Source organism: Martes martes, assembly GCF_963455335.1.
Source record: "Martes martes genome assembly, chromosome: 1".
In the NCBI taxonomy this organism is placed as follows: Eukaryota; Metazoa; Chordata; class Mammalia; order Carnivora; family Mustelidae; genus Martes; species Martes martes.
In genome coordinates this window covers 160049843-160072001 of record NC_137888.1, presented here as the reverse complement: position 1 = coordinate 160072001, position 22159 = coordinate 160049843, and the positions used below count along the sequence as shown (strand labels likewise).

The 22159-nt window shown below is 41.4% G+C and overlaps 1 protein-coding gene and 1 pseudogene across 7 annotated transcripts in view; both read right to left on the bottom strand.

Moving 5' to 3' along the window:
• The window catches only part of KBTBD12 (kelch repeat and BTB domain containing 12), a 73361-nt gene that overhangs the window by 5799 nt on the left and 45403 nt on the right, over positions 1 to 22159 (bottom strand). Inside the window, exon 6 of one of the 6 annotated variants that reach the window (XM_080824135.1) lies at positions 2274 to 2390. The exons of the other annotated variants lie outside the window; for them this stretch is intronic. Within the exon in view, the coding sequence (XP_080680261.1) occupies positions 2274 to 2390 (117 nt within the window). The remainder of the gene's footprint in view (positions 1 to 2273; positions 2391 to 22159) is intronic. 6 annotated transcript variants of the gene reach the window in all.
• LOC308351245 (large ribosomal subunit protein uL11-like) lies at positions 7520 to 8095 on the bottom strand (annotated as a pseudogene). The gene has a single exon. The product of its transcript is annotated as a large ribosomal subunit protein uL11-like (transcript).

The window sequence follows — 22159 nt, the reverse complement described above, 5'->3', positions numbered from 1 at the left end:
GTGAGATGGTATAGTATTTGGGGTTTTTTTGTGTGTGTCCATATTATTTCATTTAGCATATTGTCTTCCAGGTTCATCCTTGTGGCAAATGGACAGGATTTCTTTCCTTTTAATGATTGAGTAACAGTCCCTGGTGCATGCACGTGTGTTTATCACATTTTCTTTCTTTCTTTTTTTTTTTTAAAGATTTTTTTAAAAATTTATTTATCTGGCAGAGAGAGAGAGAGAGATCACAAGTAGGCAGAGAGGCAGGCAGAGGGGTAGGGGGAAGCAGCTCCCCACTGAGCAGAGAGCCCGATGCGGGGCTCGATCCCAGGACTCCGGGATCATGACCTGAGCAGAAGGCAGAGGCTTAACCCACTGAGCCACCCAGGCACCCCTTTATTTACCCCCTTTCTTTACAAGAACTCTGTCTAGCTAAACTTTCTGTGATGAAGGAAATGTCATATAATCCACGCTGCGCAATACAGCAACCATTAGACACATATGGTATTGAATATTTTAAAATGTAGGTAGTGAGACTGAAGAACTGATTTTGAACTATTATTTAATTGTAATTAGCTTGAATTAACACAAAGCTCTAAATCTCTTTTTGTTTCAGTTTTTTAAAGTATCTGATCTATCAATTTCTGAGAACAGTATCTTAAAGTCCATGCAATTTTTGTGGATTTATCCTTTTATCTTATGATTTGTAGACGTTTCTGTTTTATATATTTCAAAGTCATTAAATGCAAAAGTGTCATGTCTGTTGTATTGATTAAGGTTCTTGGTAGCAACAGCAAAAACCAATTAGGGTGGGCTTTAGCAAAATGGGGATTTATTGGAAGGAAGGGAGCTCAACAGATTGAGGAGAGCTGGAGGCTTGGCGGGAGGCTCTGACAGGGTAGAGAACTACCACGGCTCCTTCTCGTGGCTGGCTACTGTGGCTGTGGACACTACTTCTAGAAAGGCTGCCAGTGTGGAAAAACCTGACAGGTGTCCAGTACAGGTGTTCTATCTTCTTGCTTGTTACTCCTATGGAGATGAAACAGCCTTTTCCATCTTAGTTACTGCCATCATCTTGGAATGCATCTTTTACCATTGCCATACCCGCTAACTGTTTTTGTTTTGCTTTATTTTAGCTGGGGAAGGCTTCTGGTGTCCTTATTCAAATTAATGCAGGCTGGGCCCTTTTACAATTTCAGAGTAAACAGTTTCCTTCACTAATTTTGCTTCCTTCTGCTCATTTCAGTGTTTATTGGGGAGACATTTTTTTAAAAGATTTATTTATTTGAGAGAGAGTGAGCATCTTGGGGGCAGGGGCAGAGGAAGAGAGAGGAGAGAGAGAGAATCCTCAAGCTGACCTCATGCCCAGCGCAGAGCCGGATGTGGGACTTGTTCCCAGGAACCTGAGATCATGACCTGAGCCGAAAGCAAGAGTCAGATGCTTAACCAACTATGCCACTCAGGTGCCCCTGGGAGACATTTTTTTAAAGCCATCTATGCTTTCTAACATATTAAGCCACTAATCTAACATATTAATCCACTAATCCATTAATCTAACAGATTTCTAGAAATCTGTTACTTTATTTACATGGAATGAAAATTATAGCCTCAGTGGCAAAGAGGCCAACCAGTGAGTTTTATTTATTTTTAAATATTATATTTATTTATTTGAGAGAGAGAGAGAGAGAAATAGAGCATGAGTGGGGTGAGCGGCAGAGGGAGAAGCAGACTCCCCACTGAGCGGAGAGCCCGAGGTAGGGCTTGATCCAAGTATCCTGGGATCATGACCCAAGCAGAAGGCAGATGCTCAACCTACTGAGCCACCCAGGGGCCCTGAGAGTTTTCTTGAGTATGAAAGCTCTGAGATAGTGTACTAGAACACAGGTCTGACTGTGGAGACTTGAACTCTCAGGAAGAGCGCAGACCCCGCCACAGCTGTCACCCAGAATCATGGGGCAGCACCTCAGGCCTATGTGGGGCCATCCTGAACGCTGTCCTAAATTTCTACGAACAGAGCTCATAAAGCGAGGAATCAGTGGTTGGCATTTGTGTTTACCTAATTATGTGAGTTTGGGTTCTGGAAACATTATGAGACTAACAAGGGGCAAGAAACTGGAGGCTGAACTCAGTGTCAGCTTTTTTCAAGGCAGTTAATTTTCCAAAAATAGACACACTTAAGGCAACAGCATCTTAATTATTGAAGGAGTTAGGAAGATCTCCCTGCATCCTGACACCTCCAGTGGTAAGCAATTTAAAACACCATGTTACATGAAGTATAAAAAACTCACATGGTTTATTTTTTGAAGTAAATGATGATATGGCAAAGGAACTCCATCTGTGTGGTAGATTGCCTTGGGCTGTACCCCCAGGTGTTTTAGGGGTGCTCTCCCATGTTGGAGGTCCTTCTGTGGGAAAGTTGGAGAAGTAGACTTCAGTCTAAATGTCATCCTTGAATTCAATCAGACGAGTGAAAAACCCAAAATCTTAGGATATTTTTCATCCTTTGTAGAATTGTTTCCCTGTGACTTGCTCTTCTGTGAAATGTTAACTGCTATTTTATTCATTATAAGAGTACTATTGAGGGCATTTCCCACGACTCTACATGAGGTTATGGGGAGAAGTTTCTCCCATGTTTAGAAGATATGTACCTTCTAAACCGTGGTTTGTTCTTCCCTTGGGGACACTGCAAACAGGACATCTCTCCTTTCTGCTCTGGCCTCTAGTGACCTCAGAGATAAAATGGCAGTCCATAGATTGCCATTGAAAAAGACCTTTAGGCGCTTTTATGTACCAACGTCGCCTCATCTTGCTTTTCTATCTTTATTTTCCCTCCATTCATTTTCCCAATTTATTTTAATTTCTATCTTATTGTGGAGTATGCCTCTCTATAAGCCATCTCAAATTCGAATTCATTTTGAATGAATGGGCATGTGAATAAATAATCAATTATAGAATGAATAATGGACCCCAGGCCAAGCTGGTTTGTCCCTAGCTGAGGGGTGTTACCTATCTTCTCCAGGACGGCCAGGGAAGGGGGCCTTTAAATGCCCCTGACTCAAGCAGGAAGAGGATGATCATGAGTGTCGCAAATAGGCATGACCAGCAGCTGATGGCCTCAGCTGGTGGAGGAGGCCAAGAGTTCATTCAAAAGGGCAAAAAAGAAACAAACGAATGGCTGAGTATATGTAGTTGTCTATCTGCAAAGGACCTGGAAGGGAGAGCAATGGCTCTTTATGGCCCTCTAGAGATTTCAGTGTAATTACAAAATCATGTTGCATAGTTACAGTCTTTGTGTACAAATTCAATGAGTTGATCAAAGATTTTATATTTTCCACCAAGTTGAAGGAATGGATAAGTAAGACCTCTTTTGATCAAGGGATAATTTTTATTCAACGTAATGGATTGTAAATGAACTCCTACTAAGTATCCTGGGATTATTTATGAGAAATATAGAATGTGTTGTATGCTTAAATTTGCATGTAGGAGTTAAGATAGGAAATGATTCTTTCAAGAAATTTTTTGACTTTCATTTTCCCAAGAGGAAGACATCATTTAAAAAAATGGGATTATGGGGCACCTGGGTGACTCAGTCAGATAAGCATCTACCTTCAGCTCAGGTCATGATCTCAGGGTCCTGGGATTGAGCCCTGCATCAGGCTCCCTCAGCAGGGAGCCTGGTTCCCCCTTTCTTCCTGCCTCCAGCTGTCCCTGTTTGTGCTTGTGCTTGCACTCTCCTCCTCTCTCTGCGTGTCAAATAAACAAATAAAATTTTAAAAATGTGTTACTCAAACCTTTAAAAAAATAACAATGTGATTATGCTTTCTTTAAGCACAAGTGGAAGATCTAGGAGACAAAATTATCTGATACAGACCATTGTATTTAATGTAAACATTGGTATGTTTGGATTTAGGTCACTATTTTATTATTTCTTTTATTTTTGTACCTTCATTTCTCCTTTCCTTCATTTTGAATTATTTGAATATTCTTAATATCCCATTTTAATTCATCTTGAGTTTTTAGCCACACCTGCTTATATATTTTTTTTAGTAGTTGTCCTAAGGATTGCAATATGCATATTTTTTAAAAAGATTTTATTTATTTATTTGACACAGAGAGAGACACAGCAAGAGAGGGAATACAAGCAGGGGGAGTGAGAAAGGGAGAAGCAGGCTTCCCACCGAGCACAGCGCCCGATGCGGGGCTCAATCTCAGGACCTTGGGATCATGACCCGAGCCAAAGGCAGACACCTAATGACTGAGACACCCAGGCATCTTGCAATATACATATTTATAACAGACTAATTAATATGTTATCATTTCCAGTGGAAAACAGGAAGCTTATTACCATATAGTTCCTATGTCTACCTTTGGGGAAATGGTCCTCTCTGTATAACATTAATATACACTGAAAATGGGGCACCTGGGAGCTCAGGTTAAGTGTCTGCCTTTGGCTCAGGTCATGATCTCAGGGTCCTGGGACTGAGCCCCAGTCCGGCTCCCTGGTTAGTGGGGAGTCTGCTTCTCCCTCTACGTCTGCCCCTCCCCTCTCCCTGCTTGTGCTCACTCTCTCTTCCTCTCTCTCTCTCTAAAATAAATTAAAAAAAGAAACAAACCAAAAACCCATACACTGTCAGACCATTCACCATAGCAACTTCATTCTAAGCATGTCTCCTGAGGCAAGGGAAACAAAAGCAAAAATCAATTATTGGGACTTCATCAAGATAAAAAGTTTCTGCACAGTGAAGGAAACAATCAATGAATTAAAGGACAACCGACAGAAGGAGAGAAGATATTTGCAAATGACATATCCAATAAAGAGTCCACAATATGTAAAATCCACATATATATATATTATATATATAATATATATATTATATATATATTATATAATATATATATAAAACTTATCAGACTCAACACCCCAAAACCGAAAAATCCAACTAAAAAATGGGCAGAAGACATGAACAGACATTTCTCCAAAGAAAACACCCAGATGTCCAACAGACACATGAAAAGATCCTCAACATCACTCACCAGGGAAATGCAAATCAAAACTTCAATGAAATATCACCTCACACCTGTAAGAATGGCTAAAATCAATAACCCAAGAAACAACAGGTGTTGGAGAGGATGTGGAGAAAAAGAAATACTTGTGCTTTGTTGGTGGGAATACCAAGTGGTGCAGTCACTGTGGAAAACAGTATGGAGGTTGTGATCCAGTAATCACACTATTGGGTATTTACCCAAAGAATACAAGAACACTAATCCAAAGGGATACATGTACTCTTATGTTTATAGCAGCATTATTTACAATAGTCAAGATACGGAAGCAGCCCAAGTGTTCATCAATGATGGGTGCCATATTTATCTATCGGTTGATCAATTGATTGATAGATAATGGAATATTACTTAGCTATAAAAAGAATGAAATCTTGCTATTTGCAATGACATGGATAGAGCTAAATAGTATTATGCTAAGTGAAATAAGTCAGCCAGAGAAAGACAAATACCACATGATTTCACTCACGTATGGAATTTAAGTAAAGGGGAGAGAGAGAGGCAAAGAAATCAAGAAACAGACCCTTAACAATAGAGAACAAACTGATGGTTACCTGAAGGGAAATGGGTTGGTGGATGGATGAAATATGTGTTGGGGATTCTGTTTCTCTTCCTTGATTCCTGAAGTTTCAACTTTCTCTGTATCATTTGCCTTTGATCTGAGGAATTTTCTCTAACTTTCTGTTGGCAGCTCTGTTGGCCATAAATCTCTTAGTTCTTCTCCATCTGAGAATGTCTTATCTTAATTTTGCCCTCATTCCTGAAGGATATTTTTGCTGCTTATACAACTACAGATAATTATTTTTTTTTCAGAGCTTAAAAGCTTTGTTCCGTTGCCTTATGACCTACCTTGAGAAATTCACACTCATTTTAATACTTTCCCTTCAATGTTATCTGTTGTTCTTCTCTGGCTTCTTCAAGATCTTTTCCTTATCTTTAGTTTTTAGAAGTTTGATTATGATGTGTCTGGGTGTGGGTTTTTTCAAGTTTATCCTGTCTTTATTTTTTATTTTTATTTATTATTATTATTTTTAAAGATTTTATTTATTTGACGGATAGAGATCACAAGTAGGCGGAGAGGCAGGCAGAGGGAGAGAGAGGGAGAAGCAGGCTCCCTGAGGAGCAGAGAGCCCGATGTGGGGCTTGATCCCAGGACTCTGAGATCATGACCTGAGCTGAAGGCAGAGGCTTTAACACACTGAGCCACCCAGACACCCTATCCTGTTTTTAGTTTGCTGAGTTTCTTTATTTAAATTTAAATTCAATTAATTAACATATAGTGTATTACTAGTTTCAGAGATAGAGTTTAGTGATTCATCAGTTTTATATAATACCCAGTGCTCATTATATCACGTGCCCTCCTTAATGTCCATCACCCACTTACCCCATCCCCCTACCCTGCCTCCAGCAACCTCAATTTGTTTCCTATGACTAAGAGTCTCTTATGTTGGTCTCCCTCTCTGGTTTCATCTTGTTTCATTTTCCCTCCCTTCCCTTATGATCCTCTGTTTTGTTTCTTAAATTCCACATGAATGAGATCATATGATAGTTGTCAGAAAGATTGACTTATTTCAGTTTGCTGAGTTTCTTGAATCTATAAGTGCATTTTATAGTCAAATTTGGCAAGTTTTCATTATTCTTTAAATATCCTTTCTTCACCCATGTTTCTTCTTTCCTTCTGGGATCATGACATGAGTATTAGACCTCTTAGCATTGCCTCATAGGTCCCCAAAGCTCTGTTCAGTTTTTTTTCCCAATTTTTTCTCTTCGTTTTTCTGATAGATAATTTTATTTATCTATCTTCAAATACACTCACTTTTCATTCTTTCCTGTCCTCTCCATTGTGATATTGAGCCCATTCAGTAATCTGTTATTTTGTTTTTCTGTTCTAAAATTTCCATTTGGTTCTTCTTCTTCTTCTTTTTTTTAAATGACTTTCTGTTTCTCTACTGAGACTTTCTATCTTTACATACCTTTCAAAAGTAGTCACTTCTTGGAGCCCCATTATAATAACTGCTTTAAAGCATCTGCCTAGTTATTTCAAAATTTGTGGCATCTCGGAGTTGGCATGTTGTCTTGTCTTCTCCCTTGTGAGATGTTGATATTTTCTTGGTTCTTGGTATGTCAAGTAATTTTGAATTACATATAGGCATTATGAATATTATGATTCTGGGTCTTGTTTAAATCCTATGGAAAATATTGATTTTTTTTTTCTAAGCAGAAAACTGACCCAGTGAGGTACAACATCAGTTCCCACCTACCGTTTGTGGGTTGTGCTCCTGATGTCAGCTCAGGGTTCAAAGCCCTCACAGTGTCACTGGGCTGTGTGTGTGTGTGTGTGTGTGTTATGCAGTGGCCAGGCAGGAACTGGGCAGTGATTACTATTCAGATCAGTTCTCAAAGACTTTAGTATACCATTTAGGACTAAACCATCCATGTGCAGGTGAGGTATGAGCCCAGGAACTCATAACCAACTTTATGGGATCCATTTTGTTGTTGTTGTTGTTGTTGTCAAATGATCCTTTATTGAAATATTTTCTTCTGCTTTTCTAACTAACCAGCATTCCACTGCACCACTGTTGATGTCATCTATGAGGCCATGAAGGTGGTGGCCATCAACATTGCAGCCCACAGAGTGGGCAGTCCCCAGGATCTCTTTAGTGGTTCCGGAGATGGAACTTGGCTAAAGCTAAATGGCTTTAGTGGCTAAAGCTTGGTGCTGCATCTGTCAGGCAATGTTGACAATCTCATCAAAAGTGATGTTTCCACTGTGCTTCATGTTTTTCTGCTTCTTTCTGTCTCTTGGCAGTTCCTTAAGGGCTTTGACAATCAGGGCAGAGGCAGAAGGTACCACTTCATTCTGAGTCTCTCTGTTCTGAATGATCAGTTTCACTGTAATCCTTAGACCCTTCCAATGACGGTTTGCCTTGCAGATGCCATCACCAACATTTTTTGGGGACAGACCCAGGTGGCTGATGTGGCACGGACCGCCCCACCCATGCACCTCAGGTTATATGACTTTGATATCCATGGGGTTGAACTTAGGGGGCATGGTGGAGGTGGCTGGTGTCAGATGAACCTGGATTGGGGGCAAATGAAGGCATTCGCACCTTCTCTTCCTCTGAGTCAGAAGCCAAAAGCTGTGGGATCATTTTCTTGAGCTCGTCCCTACCTTCAATCTTCCTGACACCTTTTTCCTCCCTAGGAATTCCTTTTTTCCCCTTCTTGGTCTTCTGGCTAAAAAGCTGGGGCTTTAGATTCCCCATGGTGCTGCCCACTTTCCTTGAATTTGTTTGCTTCCAAGTCTAAAGGCCAGTAGCTCGAGAGAGAAAGGCAATGGGGTCTTTCCTCCCATTCTTGGGACCAAAGGTCCCCTGGTCAAGAGAAAAGGGTGCCAGCCCAGTCTGTGCTGTTGTCAGTCATCACCTGGCATTGCCTGAGGACTGGGGTGGGAGAGAATGGAAAAAGAAGAAGACAATATCCCCCACTTTCTCTGACCCATGTGGTCCTCTTTCTTGTTCCTTGAAACAGAAGTAGAGGGCTTCTCTTAGAGCTCTTTCTGTCCACCCTTGGTGCAAAGTTCTGGGTTTCAGGTCGCCTTTGAGTCTCAACCAACGGGTACCAAGGGAAACAAATGGGGGAACTTATCATTGATTTGCGGGTCCTGCAAGTTCTGGTTTTTTCTTCCCCGATCTGCCTATGACCATTTAGTTTCAGAGCTCTCAGGAAGCTCCTCCACGCATTCTGCCCAGGGGCATTGCTTGCATTCAGTGTGAATGCAGACTCCATCTTGACTGGAACCCAGGTTACGGGCTCTAGTGAAAATTGGGGAGATGGCCCTAGCTTTTGGTCCAAAGAGATGTCGGGGGTTACCTTAGCAAAAAAATAAAGAACAGAGTTCCTGGGACATATACATGCAATGGACACTACCCAGCTGTAACACTGAGCAAGGATGACCTCTGTTACCTGATATGGAATGACTTCTGGGAGATGTTGTTTAGTGAAAAAATAAAAATGCATGGTTTTAAACCGTCTCCTCACAAATAGTAACTCTACAGTGAAGTTAGGCAATATCTTGACCAGGTAAATAAAAATAACATTGCCGGTGAGGGGCAATGGACCTGAGTTGCCTCTAGATGTCATGCGCTGAAAAGAACATAGCAGGGATGTAATATTCTAGCCAGAAATGCATAACCCGGGTTTAATTACAAGGAATCTTCAACTGGATCTCAGAAGAGGAATATTTTATTTAAAAGGAGGAAAGACTGTATTATTTTAAAATGTCAGTGTTATAAAAGGCAAAAAAAATGTATGTAGAAATATTTCAGAGTTAAGCAAACTGAAGAGACATATCAAGAAAATGCTATACCTGACGGTAGATGGGTATGGAAAGTAAAAAAATGGTGTGAGGGACATTATTAAGTCAGTTGACAAAATTAGAATACTAAGAGTAGAATATATTAAAGTATGAATCAATGTTAAAATTCCTAAAATTGTTAGTTACACTATGGTTATGTAAGAGAATATTCTTTTTATTCTGCACACTCCAGTATCTAGGGGTAAAGGCTGCGATATATACAACTTCTCAAGTATGAATAGAACAAAATTCTGTATCTGTCTGTGTGTATGAATATATACATACCTATGGCCAGATGGATTCTGTGACTAAGCAAATGCTAAATAAAGCAAAAGGGGCGACATGTTAACGATAGGTGAATCTGTGTATTGATTATGCTGTATTGATTATGTTTTTATTTTGCCACTTTTCTGTAAGCTGTAAACTAATTCTGAGTCAGTTTTAAAAAGAACAGAGTTCCCTAAATTCTATTTTGTCTTGGCCATTGTGATGTCAATGCTGCCTGCAGTCCCATCTGATAGTAGACTGGCCCAGCCTTTCCCAGCTTGGAGACTGGAGAGAAAATCGTATGTCATGCAAACCAATCAATGTCAGTCTTTCAAGTTCACAAAAACTTCTAAAATATAGATAGATCGGTATGCCAACTCAGCACAGAACACTGAGGCTGCATTCCTATTCTTGGATGCGTTCTGGAAAAAAGAACGTGAAACCAGTGATTACATGGTTAGAAGAAACTTGTGCAAGATGAAAACAGTGAACAGTCGGCTAAAACCACCAGAAGCCAAATCTGTTCAGAGGCAGCGTTTTAGTTAGAAGTAAAAAACTGTCTTTGTTTGAAGGTTGGTGGTTAGGATGGTGTAGCAGCCACCATCGGTGGCATCAGTGACAGATCAGCTGTCAGCCACATCCTCTCGGTGATGTTTGTTCCAGAACACGCTGATCACATCCTCCTGCTACTCTTTGCCTGAGGATTTTCTCTCTGCTCAAGTGGGGCAAGTTGGGAGTGCCAAGGAGTCAATCCGAGGATAAGTACCTCAGATTCCCCACCACAGGGAACAACCCGGAGGCTGATCCACACTGTCTCTGAGTTTTCCAACAAGATTGAACGCCAGTGGCCCATGGCGGTAATCTGCCAGTTAATTCTTTCTCATGGGCTCTTTCCTTTCCTGTCTCACTCGCATCTCCTCTCTTAATGCCTCCCAGAACTATGTAAAGTCAAATCCTATCTCAGCGTTTAGTTTTGGAGGAGCTCAGCCTAAAGCAGATGGTTACTTTTATTTATTGTAAACTTAATTGGAAAATGAGGCCAATCAGTGTGGAGGGAAAAGCTGGTGTGGAACAGCGAGTTAGTCCCTTAGCAGTCAGGACAGGAGCGATGCAGTGAGGCCGCAGGATTTTGGGATGGCACGTTAGCCTGTCACTCTCTAGTGAGAGGAGAGTAAGGCAGACTTGGGATGAGAAGCAACAGAAGAAGACACTTCTATGGCTCCCTCAAAAAGAGTTTGAGAACCCATCATTTTTGCTGCTTTGCCTTGGTGGCCAGCAAGCTGAGCTAAATTCTGGACATTTTCCTTAGCGTAGGTTTTCTGATAAAACCATCCTCTCCACTTAATACTAGGCATGTTTTTAGTTTCATTGCTCCTATGCTTATTCTTTAAATGGTCTCCATTCTTTCTGCAAGTACAAACGGTAGGTACGACATAAAAAACAAAAGTAGCAAATCTCCTTCAGGATATTACAATTTTAGTACAGTTTCTCCAGGGAAGATTGAAATAACTATGGTAAAACAGACAAATTCAATTATACTGTATTTCTCTCTGTGGCTGATAGTCCTAAGATAAAACAGAAGTTGATCGTGTAGTTGCCACCAAATCTTTTTGTTCCTTTCTCAACTTTTTATTTTGAGAAATTGCAAGTAGTGGAAAGTGGAGTACAGAGAATACCAGCAGACTATCCATCTGGATTTAATGATAGTTAACATGTCTCCATATTTTTACTGCTTCCCTCATGTGTACACATGAACACACATTTTCTTTTTCTGAAACATTTAAAAATTAGTAGCAGACATGACACTTCACCCCTAAATACTCAGCATGCTTCTTCTAAGAATAAAAATATTTCTTTACGTAATTACAGTACCATTATCAGACCTAAGAAAAAAACATTAATTCCATCATATTAAATAATATCCTGTCCAGGCTCTGATTTCTGCACTTGTTCCCAAACTGTCCTTATATGACTGTTCTTTTCAATCAGAATGCAATAAACACTCACACTTGATATTTGGTTTTTATGTCTTTCTGATCGCTTTTCACTTAGGATGGCACCGTTTTGTTGTTTTTTTTTTAATTTCCCATGACACTAAATAACTTTTTTGGGTTTGGACCAGATTTCTTGTTTGAATGTCCACATTCTGAATCTGTCTGTTCCCGCAGAGGGTCATTTAACTGTTCCTCTCCTTGCACTCCCTATAAACTGGAAATCTAGAGGCTTGATTAGACACAAGTTAATAATTTTGGTGATGGTAGGTAGGCAAGACCTTCCTACTGTATCACCCAGAAAGAATAGACAGCCGATCCTTGAACAACATGGGTTTGAATCACATGAGTCTGCTTATAGACAGATTTGTTTCAATAAATAGTACTATAAGTATATTTTGTCCTTCTTATGATTTTAACCATATTTTCTTTTCTCTACCTTACTTTAATATAACTATTTTAGTATGTAATGCATATAACATACAAAATATGTGTTAATTGACTATGTTATTGGTAACATAGAGGAGGTTATTAGTTAAGTTTTGGGAGAGTCCAAAGTTATACATGGATTTTTGACTACATGGGGGTGGGGGTTGGCACCTCTCACCCCTGCATTGTTCAAGGGTCAACTGTATCATACAATTATCCTATTTTTAATGATGATTATTGGGTTACAATGGTGACCATCCAATTTCACCGTTGTGGAAGTCTGTGTTTTTCCTCATAGTTAGTATTAGTATTGTGGTTAATATTGGGCAGTACTTTGGTGCTATGTCCAGATCCTGTTCTCCATAACCTTTCAGTCAATGCTTTTCATATCCACTGATGATTTGCCTGAACCAATTACTATATTAGGGGTTGTAAAATGACAAGTTTATGTATCCTTCTATCATTCCTTTTACATTTATTATATATTCAATCAATTACAATCAGTAACGACTTTGGATTGTTAGATTATTCCAAATTTCGCCACTGACTACCCTTTTAGGCTGGCTTCTCTGTCTTTTGATATGACTCCCTTAAGCGTTTTCTGGTATGCTTTCTGGCAGCACAAGATCAGAGTTTTTGTGCTCCAAACCCAGAATCAGCCGTTTCTCTATGGAGCATAGCTACCTTCTAAGCCTCTGGCTGAAAACGTTATTCCACTAATGTAGCAACTTCCAATTTTACTCTCACTTTGCTCCTTCAGGGCTGGGACCACATACACTTGTTCTCCAGGGCTTAACATAGGTTTATTACCCAGAAGTCACTCAACAAAGCTTTGTTGAATGAATGAACAGCAGACATCAGCCAGCGTAGTGGTTCTCAATTCCGACTGCATATTAGAAGAATTTGAAGAGCTTTGAGAACATGTGGATGCCCAGGCCACATACCCAAATTTTCCGATTTAATTTGTTTGGCACAGAGAGACAATATAGCCACCTGGTTAAAAAAAATGCAGACTTTGGGGCCAGACGATCTGGATTTTGGACCCCAGATTCGACATTTACCCTCTGTGTGGCCTCTTTAGGTGGCTTCTGTTTCTGCTGTAGTCTGTAAGGGCAATTAGAGGATCTACCTCACGGGCTCCTATGAGAATTAAATCAATTAACATATGCAAAGTGCTCAGAACAGCTCCTGGCAGAGTCAACACCAGATAACTGTTAGCTGTTCATTTTTTTTTTTTTTTTTAGATTTTATTTATCTATTTGACAGAGAGAGAGAGAGAGGGGCAGTGAGAGAGGGAACACAAGCAGGGGGAGAGGGAGAGAGAGAGGGGAAGCAGGGGAGCAGGGGATCAGGACCTGAGCCTAAGGCAGATGCCTGATGACTGAGCCACCCAGGCACTCCTTACCTGTCCATTGGATTCTACATTTGTTAGCGAGGTGATTAATTTTTTGAAGTACTTCCCAATGTGTTTTCTCTTTTTGATAACTCAGGTTTGTCCTTGGCAGCCTTTCTACCTTTAGGGCTGGGCCCTCAGAGGCTGAATGAGAGAAGACAGAGGGGTGGTTTGAGAGGAATTCTTGCTGGAGCTAGCGGAGGCAGAGAGCTCTCGGGTCCTGGGTAGAGGAAGGACAGATTCCTAGAATTATCCAAGGAAGATGGTGAAAATGTGTCAGATGGGTTAAGGGGGACTGGAAGCAGAAGGAAGCTGGAGTCTGGGGGAACCTCTCTGTCAGAGCCTCGCCAACTAGGGTAGCCAGGTAGAGCTGAAATGGAGAAAACCACGGGCTCCCTCAACTTGCTCAAGGAGGTCCCGTGTCACCTTGGAAGGAATGGGAGAGTAGCTACAGATTGCAAATACAGGTAAGTGCCAACAGGCTATGGCGGGGGTAGGAGCTGAGGGGATCATGCACCAGAGATTTAGGGGGAAACATGCTAAAACCAGAGGCTGGAGGAAAGCCGAGTCTCAAAGAGCCTGGAACGAGCTGAAGTGGGGGCTTTGCCAGCGGGAAGGTAACTGGGCCCTCTGGGAGCAGCCCCTCCTCGTGGGATAGCTGAGTAATCCTGGGGGCTCACTGGAGCTAGAAAACAAGGGAGTGGGCTTTTGGTATTCAGTTCATTACAGCTGTCACCGAGATGTCTGCTCCCCAGAGTCACCTGGTCCCTTGAAAGGCAAGATTTCTGTGTGTCAAACGTTGACACTGGGGTCTTTTGCAAGATCCTACAGCCACTAGGTTGTCCTCTCCTCCTGGAGGCTTTTATGAGCAGCAAATAGTTTCCTGCCACTAGGTGTCACCTGCCACCACTGTCTCTCTTGGTCTCCAGAAACCTACATTTCTGTCCCTAGATGAGCCATTTCTGCCTCTTCCAGGCAAAGAACTCGCCTCCATGCACTTTTCCTGTGGGCAATTCAGCTAATTCTCCTCATAAGTGCCAAACACAAAAGCCAAATTATTTGGGGGGAAAAGAAAGAAGAAGAGCTCCTTTTCCCTTAATACCAGTTTTATTGTGATATAATATACTTGCCATAAAATTAATCTTTTAAAAAATGTATAATTCAGTGTGTTTTAGTATATTCACAGAGCTGTGCAACTGTCACCAGCATCTAATTTCAAAACATTTCTCCTTAAAAAGCAACCCTGTACCCTGTACCCATTAGCAGTCATTTCTTGTTCCTGATTCCCTCTGACAACCACAAGTCTACTTTCTATCTCTCTGCATTTGCCTTTTCTGCACATTTCATATAAATGGAATCATACAAGGTCTTTTGTGGCAGCCTTCTTTTACTTCGTATAATGTTTCCAGGCTTCATCTACATGGTAGTTTGTGTTAGTATGCTGTTCCTTTTTATTGCCAAATAATATTTCACTGTATGAATGCACCATATTTCCTTTGTGCATTCATTAGTGGATAGCGATTTGGGTTCTACTTTCAGGCTGTTAAAAATACTGCTGTTGTGAACATTTGTGTACAGGTGTTTGTGTGGACGTCTGTTTTTGATTCTCTTGGAATTCTCTTGGAATTGCTGCGCCCTAGGACAAGTCTGTGTTTAACTTTCTGAGGAACTACCAGAGTTTTCTAAAGGAGCTGCCCTATTTTACATTTTCATCAGCAGTGCAGGAGGGCCCCAGTTTCTCCAACCCTTGTCGATATTTGTTCTTTATTTTCTTTTGTCATAGACATCCCAGTGGTGGTGAAGTGTTAACCTCATTATGGTCTTGATTTGCATTTCCCTGATGGCTCATGAGGCTGAGCACGGGCCATTTGTTTATATTCATTGGAGAAATGTCTGTTCAGGTCCTTTGTCAATTTAAAAAAAATGGGTTCTTTTTCTTTTTATGATTGAATTGTGAGAGTTCTTAACATATTCGAGATACAAGTCTTCTTATCAGATATTTGGTTTGCAAATATTTTCTCTTCTCCTGTGGGTTGTCTTTTCATTTCCTTGGTGGTGCCCTTTGAAGCACAAAAGCTTTTAATTTCCATGCACAATTTCCTCACTTTCTCTTTTTTGTTTGTGCTCAGATGTACCTAAGAAACCATGGCCTCATTTGGGATCACAAAGATTTAGGTCCGAGTTTTCTTCTAACAGTTTCACAGTTTTAGCTCTTATGTTTGGGTGGTGGATCTACTTTGAGTTCATTTTTGTCCATGGGTGAGGCAGGAGTCCAAATTCATTCACTTGCATGTGGACATCCAATTATTCCTGCATCATTTGTTGAAAAGGGATCCTTTCTTCATTGAGTTGTCTTGGCACTCCTGTACCACCCTGGAGCGTCAAGTGTATTCCGCTGATCTGTACGTCTGCTATTGTGCTGGTTCCACACAGCCTTGATTATTACAGCTTTGAAGGGAGTTTTGAAATTAGGAAGCAAGAGTCTTCTAATTTTGTTCAAGACTTTTGCATAGTCTCGGTCTCTTGCATTTCCATATAAATTTTAGGATCGGTTTGTCAATATTTCTGTGCTCTCTTTTGGATTTCGTTTAGGTTTTAATTTCTTTTCATGATGTTTTGCACTTTTCAGTGAACAAGTCCTGCACTTTTTAGGTCACTTAGATCACTATGCATTTTATTCTTTTTGATACTATTATAAATGGCACTGTTTTCTTAATTCCATTTTCAGACTGTTCATTGTGAGGGTATAGAAAATACAATTTTTTTTTTTTTTTGGGTATATTGGTCTTGCATCCTGCAGCCTTGCTGAATTCATTAGCTCTAAAAGTTTTTTTGGTGTTTGGATTCTTTGGGATTTTTCTAAATAAAAGATCATGTCGTATACAATTATTTATTCTTTTCTGATCTCAATGTGTTTTGTTTGTTTTTCTTTCCTAATTGCCTTCATTGGAACCTCTAGTATAATGTTGAATAGAAGTGGCAAAAATAAATATTCTTGTCCTGTTCCCGATTTTAGGGAGAAAGCTTTCAGTCCTTGACCACTAAGTATGATGTTAGCTGGGTTGGCCCTTATCAGGTTGTGGAAATTCCCTTCTATTTCTAGTTTGCTAGGTGTTACCGTCATGGAAGGGTGTTGGATTCTGACAGATCTTTTTCTGCATGTATTGAAATGATCAACCTGTTTTTTGCCCTTTATTCTACAAATACGATGTCTTGCATTGGTTAACTTTCACATGGTGAACCAACTTTTCATTCTTGGGATAAATCCTGCTTGGCATGGTGTATAATTTTTTTGGTATGTTGCTGGATTTAGTTTGCTTGTATTTTGTTGAGGATTTTTGCATCCTTATTCTTAAGGGTATTGGCCTATAGTTGTTTTGCAACGTCTTTGTCTAGTTTTGGTATCAGGATGAATTGGAAAGTGCTCTCTCTTCTCTATTTTGTAAGTTTTTGAAGGACTGGGGTTAATGAGCTCTGATGTTTTTGAAACATAATGCTGGCTTCCTCACTCTGTTGGAGGTGGAGAAAGAGGTTTTGTGTTTGCTTTTGTGTTTGTTTTGTCCCCCGACCCCATTCCGCGCTGGTGAGTCCCAGGACTCTGTCAAGAACTGTGCAGAGAATGAGATTTTACAGGGTAGCTTGTTACAGTTTTGTGGACACTGAGAGATGATGTGAACCCCCAAGGTCTGAGATGAAGGGCAATGTCATTCACAGCAAGAGCAGCAGCCAATGCATCAGCATTCGTTATTTGAGACCCAGTTCCCACAGGACAGCATGAAGAGTGACAGGTGATACCTGTGTAGTCAGTGGGCTGCATTATAGGAGAGGAACACTGAGCTTAGGGACCCTGAATCTTTTTTTTTTTTTTTAAGATTTATTTATTTATTTGGGGGGGCAGAGGGACAGAAAGAGGGACATAGCAGACTCCCCACTGAGCATGGACCCTGATGTGGGGCTCGATCCCACGGCCCTGAGATCATGACCTAAGCCAAAATCAAGTGTCAGGTGCTTAACTGACAGAGCCACCCAGGGGCCCCAGGACCCTGAATCTTTCATAATGGCCCGTAAATATACCTGCCTTTTGCTGCGGAGGGAGATGCCGTTTCTGTTTTCTGGGCTGTATGCTATACAAACATGCTTTAAAAGATAGTCCAGGACAAAGACAGTCAAGTGCTTCTGCTCACAAGACATGCCTGAGACTCATGGAGAATCAGCTCCCAACAGGTGTCCTAGATAATATTTTCCTTCATACCCCGCCCCCCAACCCCCATTACTCCTGCATTATATGTACTATTATTTATACATTTTAAATTTAGTTTTTGATTTATCAGTTGTACACGCACATGATGTAAAAGAGTCAAATAGCTTTACAAGGCGTATTCCTTAAGAACAGTCCTCTCCTCTCCTCCCCATTTACGGCTCCTCTTTCAACTCTGGCTGAGCCTGCTGGCATTGAGCACTGTTTCTGTAAATAATACTTTTTATACTACTGATGCTGCTTGATTTCTCAGATGAAGGTATTGACTCTCGGCGCCTGCCGTGGAAAATGGAAAATGCGGTTCCACCTTTCTTTCACATCCTCGTGTTTGCCTACTTCCTGGTTTCCTGTTTTTCCCGAATAGTTAAGGTGTGATGCTGGTCAGCACAAGATTTAATACTTACATTATCAGACGCTATTATTATAGAAGCTGGTCACAGACGAGCCATGTGCCGTACTTCTCTCTTCCTGCGCAGCTTCTTGTTTTCTCCAAGCCAATTGCTCGGTTTGGTTCGTCTTCATTGCTCTTCTCCGAATGTCTAAACGTCTAGATCTTCCAAAACATGAAGATCTCATCTGTTTTCTCTGCCGGCAGTCTTCTCCCGCTAAGCCTTTCGAGCTGCCCCATTCTGTGCTGATCTCCCCTCAGATCGCCCCTCAACATCTTCCTGGGAATTTCTTCCTCTCTGTCATGTTTGATCCTGTTCCCTGGATCCAGTGTCGATTCTTTTTTGGTTTATCTGTCCATTTTTGGTGAATCGTATCCTAATAAAAGGGCACAGGGGAGTTACATGTTTTGAGACGTTGCTTGGCTGACTCTGTGCCCTCCCGCTTAATGAATAATTCAGCAGGGATAGAAGTCAAGGTGGAAAATAATTTCCCCATAGGATCTTTGAAGGCATTTGCTTCATTTTCTTCTGGCTTCCAAGGCCTTGGTTCAGACTTGGATGCCGTTCTGATTCTTGACACTTTGTATGAAACTTATTCCCCTCTCTCTCTGGAAGTTTTTGGGATCTTTTATTTGTCCCCAAGTGCTTTAGTTTGGGTTGGTTTTCATTCACTGTGTGTACTTCATGTGGTGTATCCTTGCGATCCGGTGACTTCAGTTCTGGGAAAATTTCTTAATTCACTTCACAGATGATTTATTCCTCCCCCTGTTCTCTGCTCTTTTTTTACTGAAACTCCTCTTACTCAAACGTTGGGCACTTTGGACTTGTTTCCTGTCTTACCTTCCATCGAACTGGTTTTCGCTCTGCTTTCTGAGAAGTTCCCCCCACTATACCCTCCACATTTCCTATTGTGTATTTAATTTTGCCTATCATACTTTTAATTTCCAAGAACTCCTTGAAATATGCTTTTCCCGTTCATTGACGGCAGTGTTTTCTCTTCCGTCTCTGAGGACACGTCTCCTGTTATAATTTCCGTTTCCTCCAACTTGCTCTTTTTTATTTGTTTTGACTTTTTCTCCGATTTACATACTTTCCTCAAATCTCTGAGAGCCTCCAGCTGTTTGCTCGTCTTTAAGAGTGGGATGCTGGGGAAGCTCTTTCTCTGTGAGGGTCTCCGCGGCGCGATTTGGCTTTGCCTTATTTCGGGGCTGGCCAAAGACGAGTCTTCCAGTCCCCTGCCTGGAGAGTATGGTTGTCCACATTCTGGAAGCCAGGAAGGAAGAAAGGTGGGGATCTCAATATTCTGTGTGCAGCTGTTCACTTCCTCTGCCTGCTTCAGGACCGAGCACCCGCCTTCCGCTCCGGGCCTCAGCTTTGGTCTCCATTAGGGTGGAGGCGGGGCTCTGCGTCCCCACTGAGAGCAAGGAGGAGAGTCAGGTCTTCTTTCCTCTGGCAGCATCACCTTCATTCCCTCCTCCAGAGGTGCCTGCTGTTGCCAGTCCCTGAGGTTGCCCAGGGTTCTGTGCAACAAATCTGGGGGCTTTGTCTGCATGCTTGCTGTTCCTGTGGCCAGTTCAGGATCGAACTTTCTCAGGCCTGGTTACTCACTACTCATTCACCGGCTCTCCAGCCTCCAGAGTTTGGTTGCTGCCGCCCTCCCTCTTCTTTCCTCTGTCCGACCAGGTTTATTCCTTTCACTGTCATTTCAGTGGGGCTTGGGGAGAAAATAGAGGTGTTCAAACTAGTATTTTAACCAAAACCAAATTATTAAATGTATCACATGTTTATGAATCTGTCTTTCTTGACATGTTGGACATACTGATGGCATCCCAAATGCTTATCAAAAGTTACATTTCAATCACCTTTTTACTGAATTCACTGAATAGATTATAAGAGATTAATTTCTTGAGTGTGGTTTTCTGACTAAATAAATGGGATGACCAGGTTTGTGTCACACGACGAGAGAAAATTCAGTGCCTGTTTTTAGGTCGGATGCTGAGGTTGCTGGTTCATCATGAGCATGCTATTATACAATTGCTCCATTTTCATAAAACCCCAGTGATGATTCGTTTAGCTAATCCCAGAAAATCCACTGTGTTAGAACCAAATAATTAAAATGGACTTTGAGAGTCATATGGTAAATCCCTTTCCCTCTGGCTGAAAGCATCATTAGTCCACTACAGTACCAAGAAAATAGGTTGTCTCATGGTATGAGTGTAGACAGGCTTGAAAAGCTGGAGGGTATCAATTCTCTAACTTGATATTATAGAAGGAAAGATAAGATAAAGACAGAAGACAAAACAGAATATCTTTCAGGTCCTTAGACGCTTATTGCCACCCATCCCTCTGGATGCCCTGGGGCTACCTTTTGTAATTCTCTGTTCTTCTCTTCGGGTCAGGAGAAAGCCAAAAGCCAGAGGATGGAGAGGAGATTTGTGATCGCAGCTGGAGGAGAGCCCTAGTTGGGTGTGCGGGTCCAGGAGCTGGGATCTCTCTCCTGGCTCCTCGTGTCCCGGCTTACACCCAGAGCGTGAACCAGGGGAAATCCATCAGATCTACTTCCTGAGCCAGGTTTCTTGCTACCATGATAGATTCCTTTACATAAGGATGTGATGTTTCATATAAAAGATATTAAAATAGTTTTTAAAAAACCTCTTTGGAAAGTCCTTTGAAGAAAGAGATGGAAAAGGGAAATGAAAGCTTTTTATTAAGGGAATGTTCAAGCGTACACAGAAGTAGTGAAATAATAGGCTGATGCATCCATTAGCCAACTTTAACAATTATCAACATTTTACCGATGCCATAAAATCTGCTCTTGCCCCCCCCCATTGACTTTTTTTAAAAAGTATTTGCTGGAGTAGATGAAAGTGAATTTCAGACAGCATATCCTTGTCACCCATAAATACTTTTAAATGATCTCTAATTGTTCACGTTCTTCTTTTTCCTTTTTCCTTTATACAAAACCACAATGCCACTATTATCGTAACCTAACAATGAACAATTCCCTACTATCCTCTAATATTCTAGACCATGTTAAAATTTTCCGGACTATCTGAAAAATATCTTTTTATGCAAGATTTGTCCAAATCAAGAGCCAAATAAGGCCCACTCATTGTATTTGGCTCATTCATCTCCTGTCGCTTTTAGTTCATAATGACAACTTCATTCTTTAACTTCCATATAACGATGTGCATTAAAAATGAAGGTGGGCTTATTAAGGGCTCGGCCTTGTTGCAGTGGCAGCTGTGTTTGAATCTGGCACCCTTCCAAAGTTTGAAGTGCTCTCAAGGCATGCTTTTCGCGGATACGTACTGGCCTCCGTGCTTCTATTAGCGAGGTTAGGATTGAACAGTTAGTCATTTTAATATAACTGCGCTCTGCCTTATTCACTGATGCAACCAATCAAGCTTTGCAGGAAGTTGCTTATTACCTTTGTGCCTATTTAAAAATGTCCCCGTTACGTTAAAAATGACCAATCCATACTGTATATTGCAAAGATGGTACAATTTGATACGTGGGAACTAAGTGTGGTAATAAATACATGCATTAGGCATTGCTTTAGAAATGCTTTCAGGCAATTTATTTGACGTGGGAGCAGTGGAGGAGGGAGAAGCGCGTCCTCGAGGGCGGGCTCTCTTGGTCAATAAGGACCGCGATAAAACCCAGCACTTGCGGTCACGACTGCACTTCCGCGCGTTCTTCAAGCGTTAGCCCTGCAATCAGGGTCGACTTGCTTCTCCCAACTCTGTTCTCGTATTCAGCTAGGAGTTATTGAGTGTCCGCTCTATGGCAGACGCATTATAACGAGATCTCGGGTGAAACGAGATCTCGTTTCACCCGAACGGTAGCCTGTGAGGTAGTAGCACCCTCTTGCCGATGTGAAAAGCCAAGCTGAGAGCTTCGGTGAGCGGCTCAGGGTCGCTGAAGTCCGAAGGCCGGGCTTTTGCCAGGCTCACCCTGCTCTCGGGATTAGTCTTTGGCGGCCGGGTCCGTTAAGGGGAGAGGTTAAAGTCAGTGCCGAGGGAGGTTACC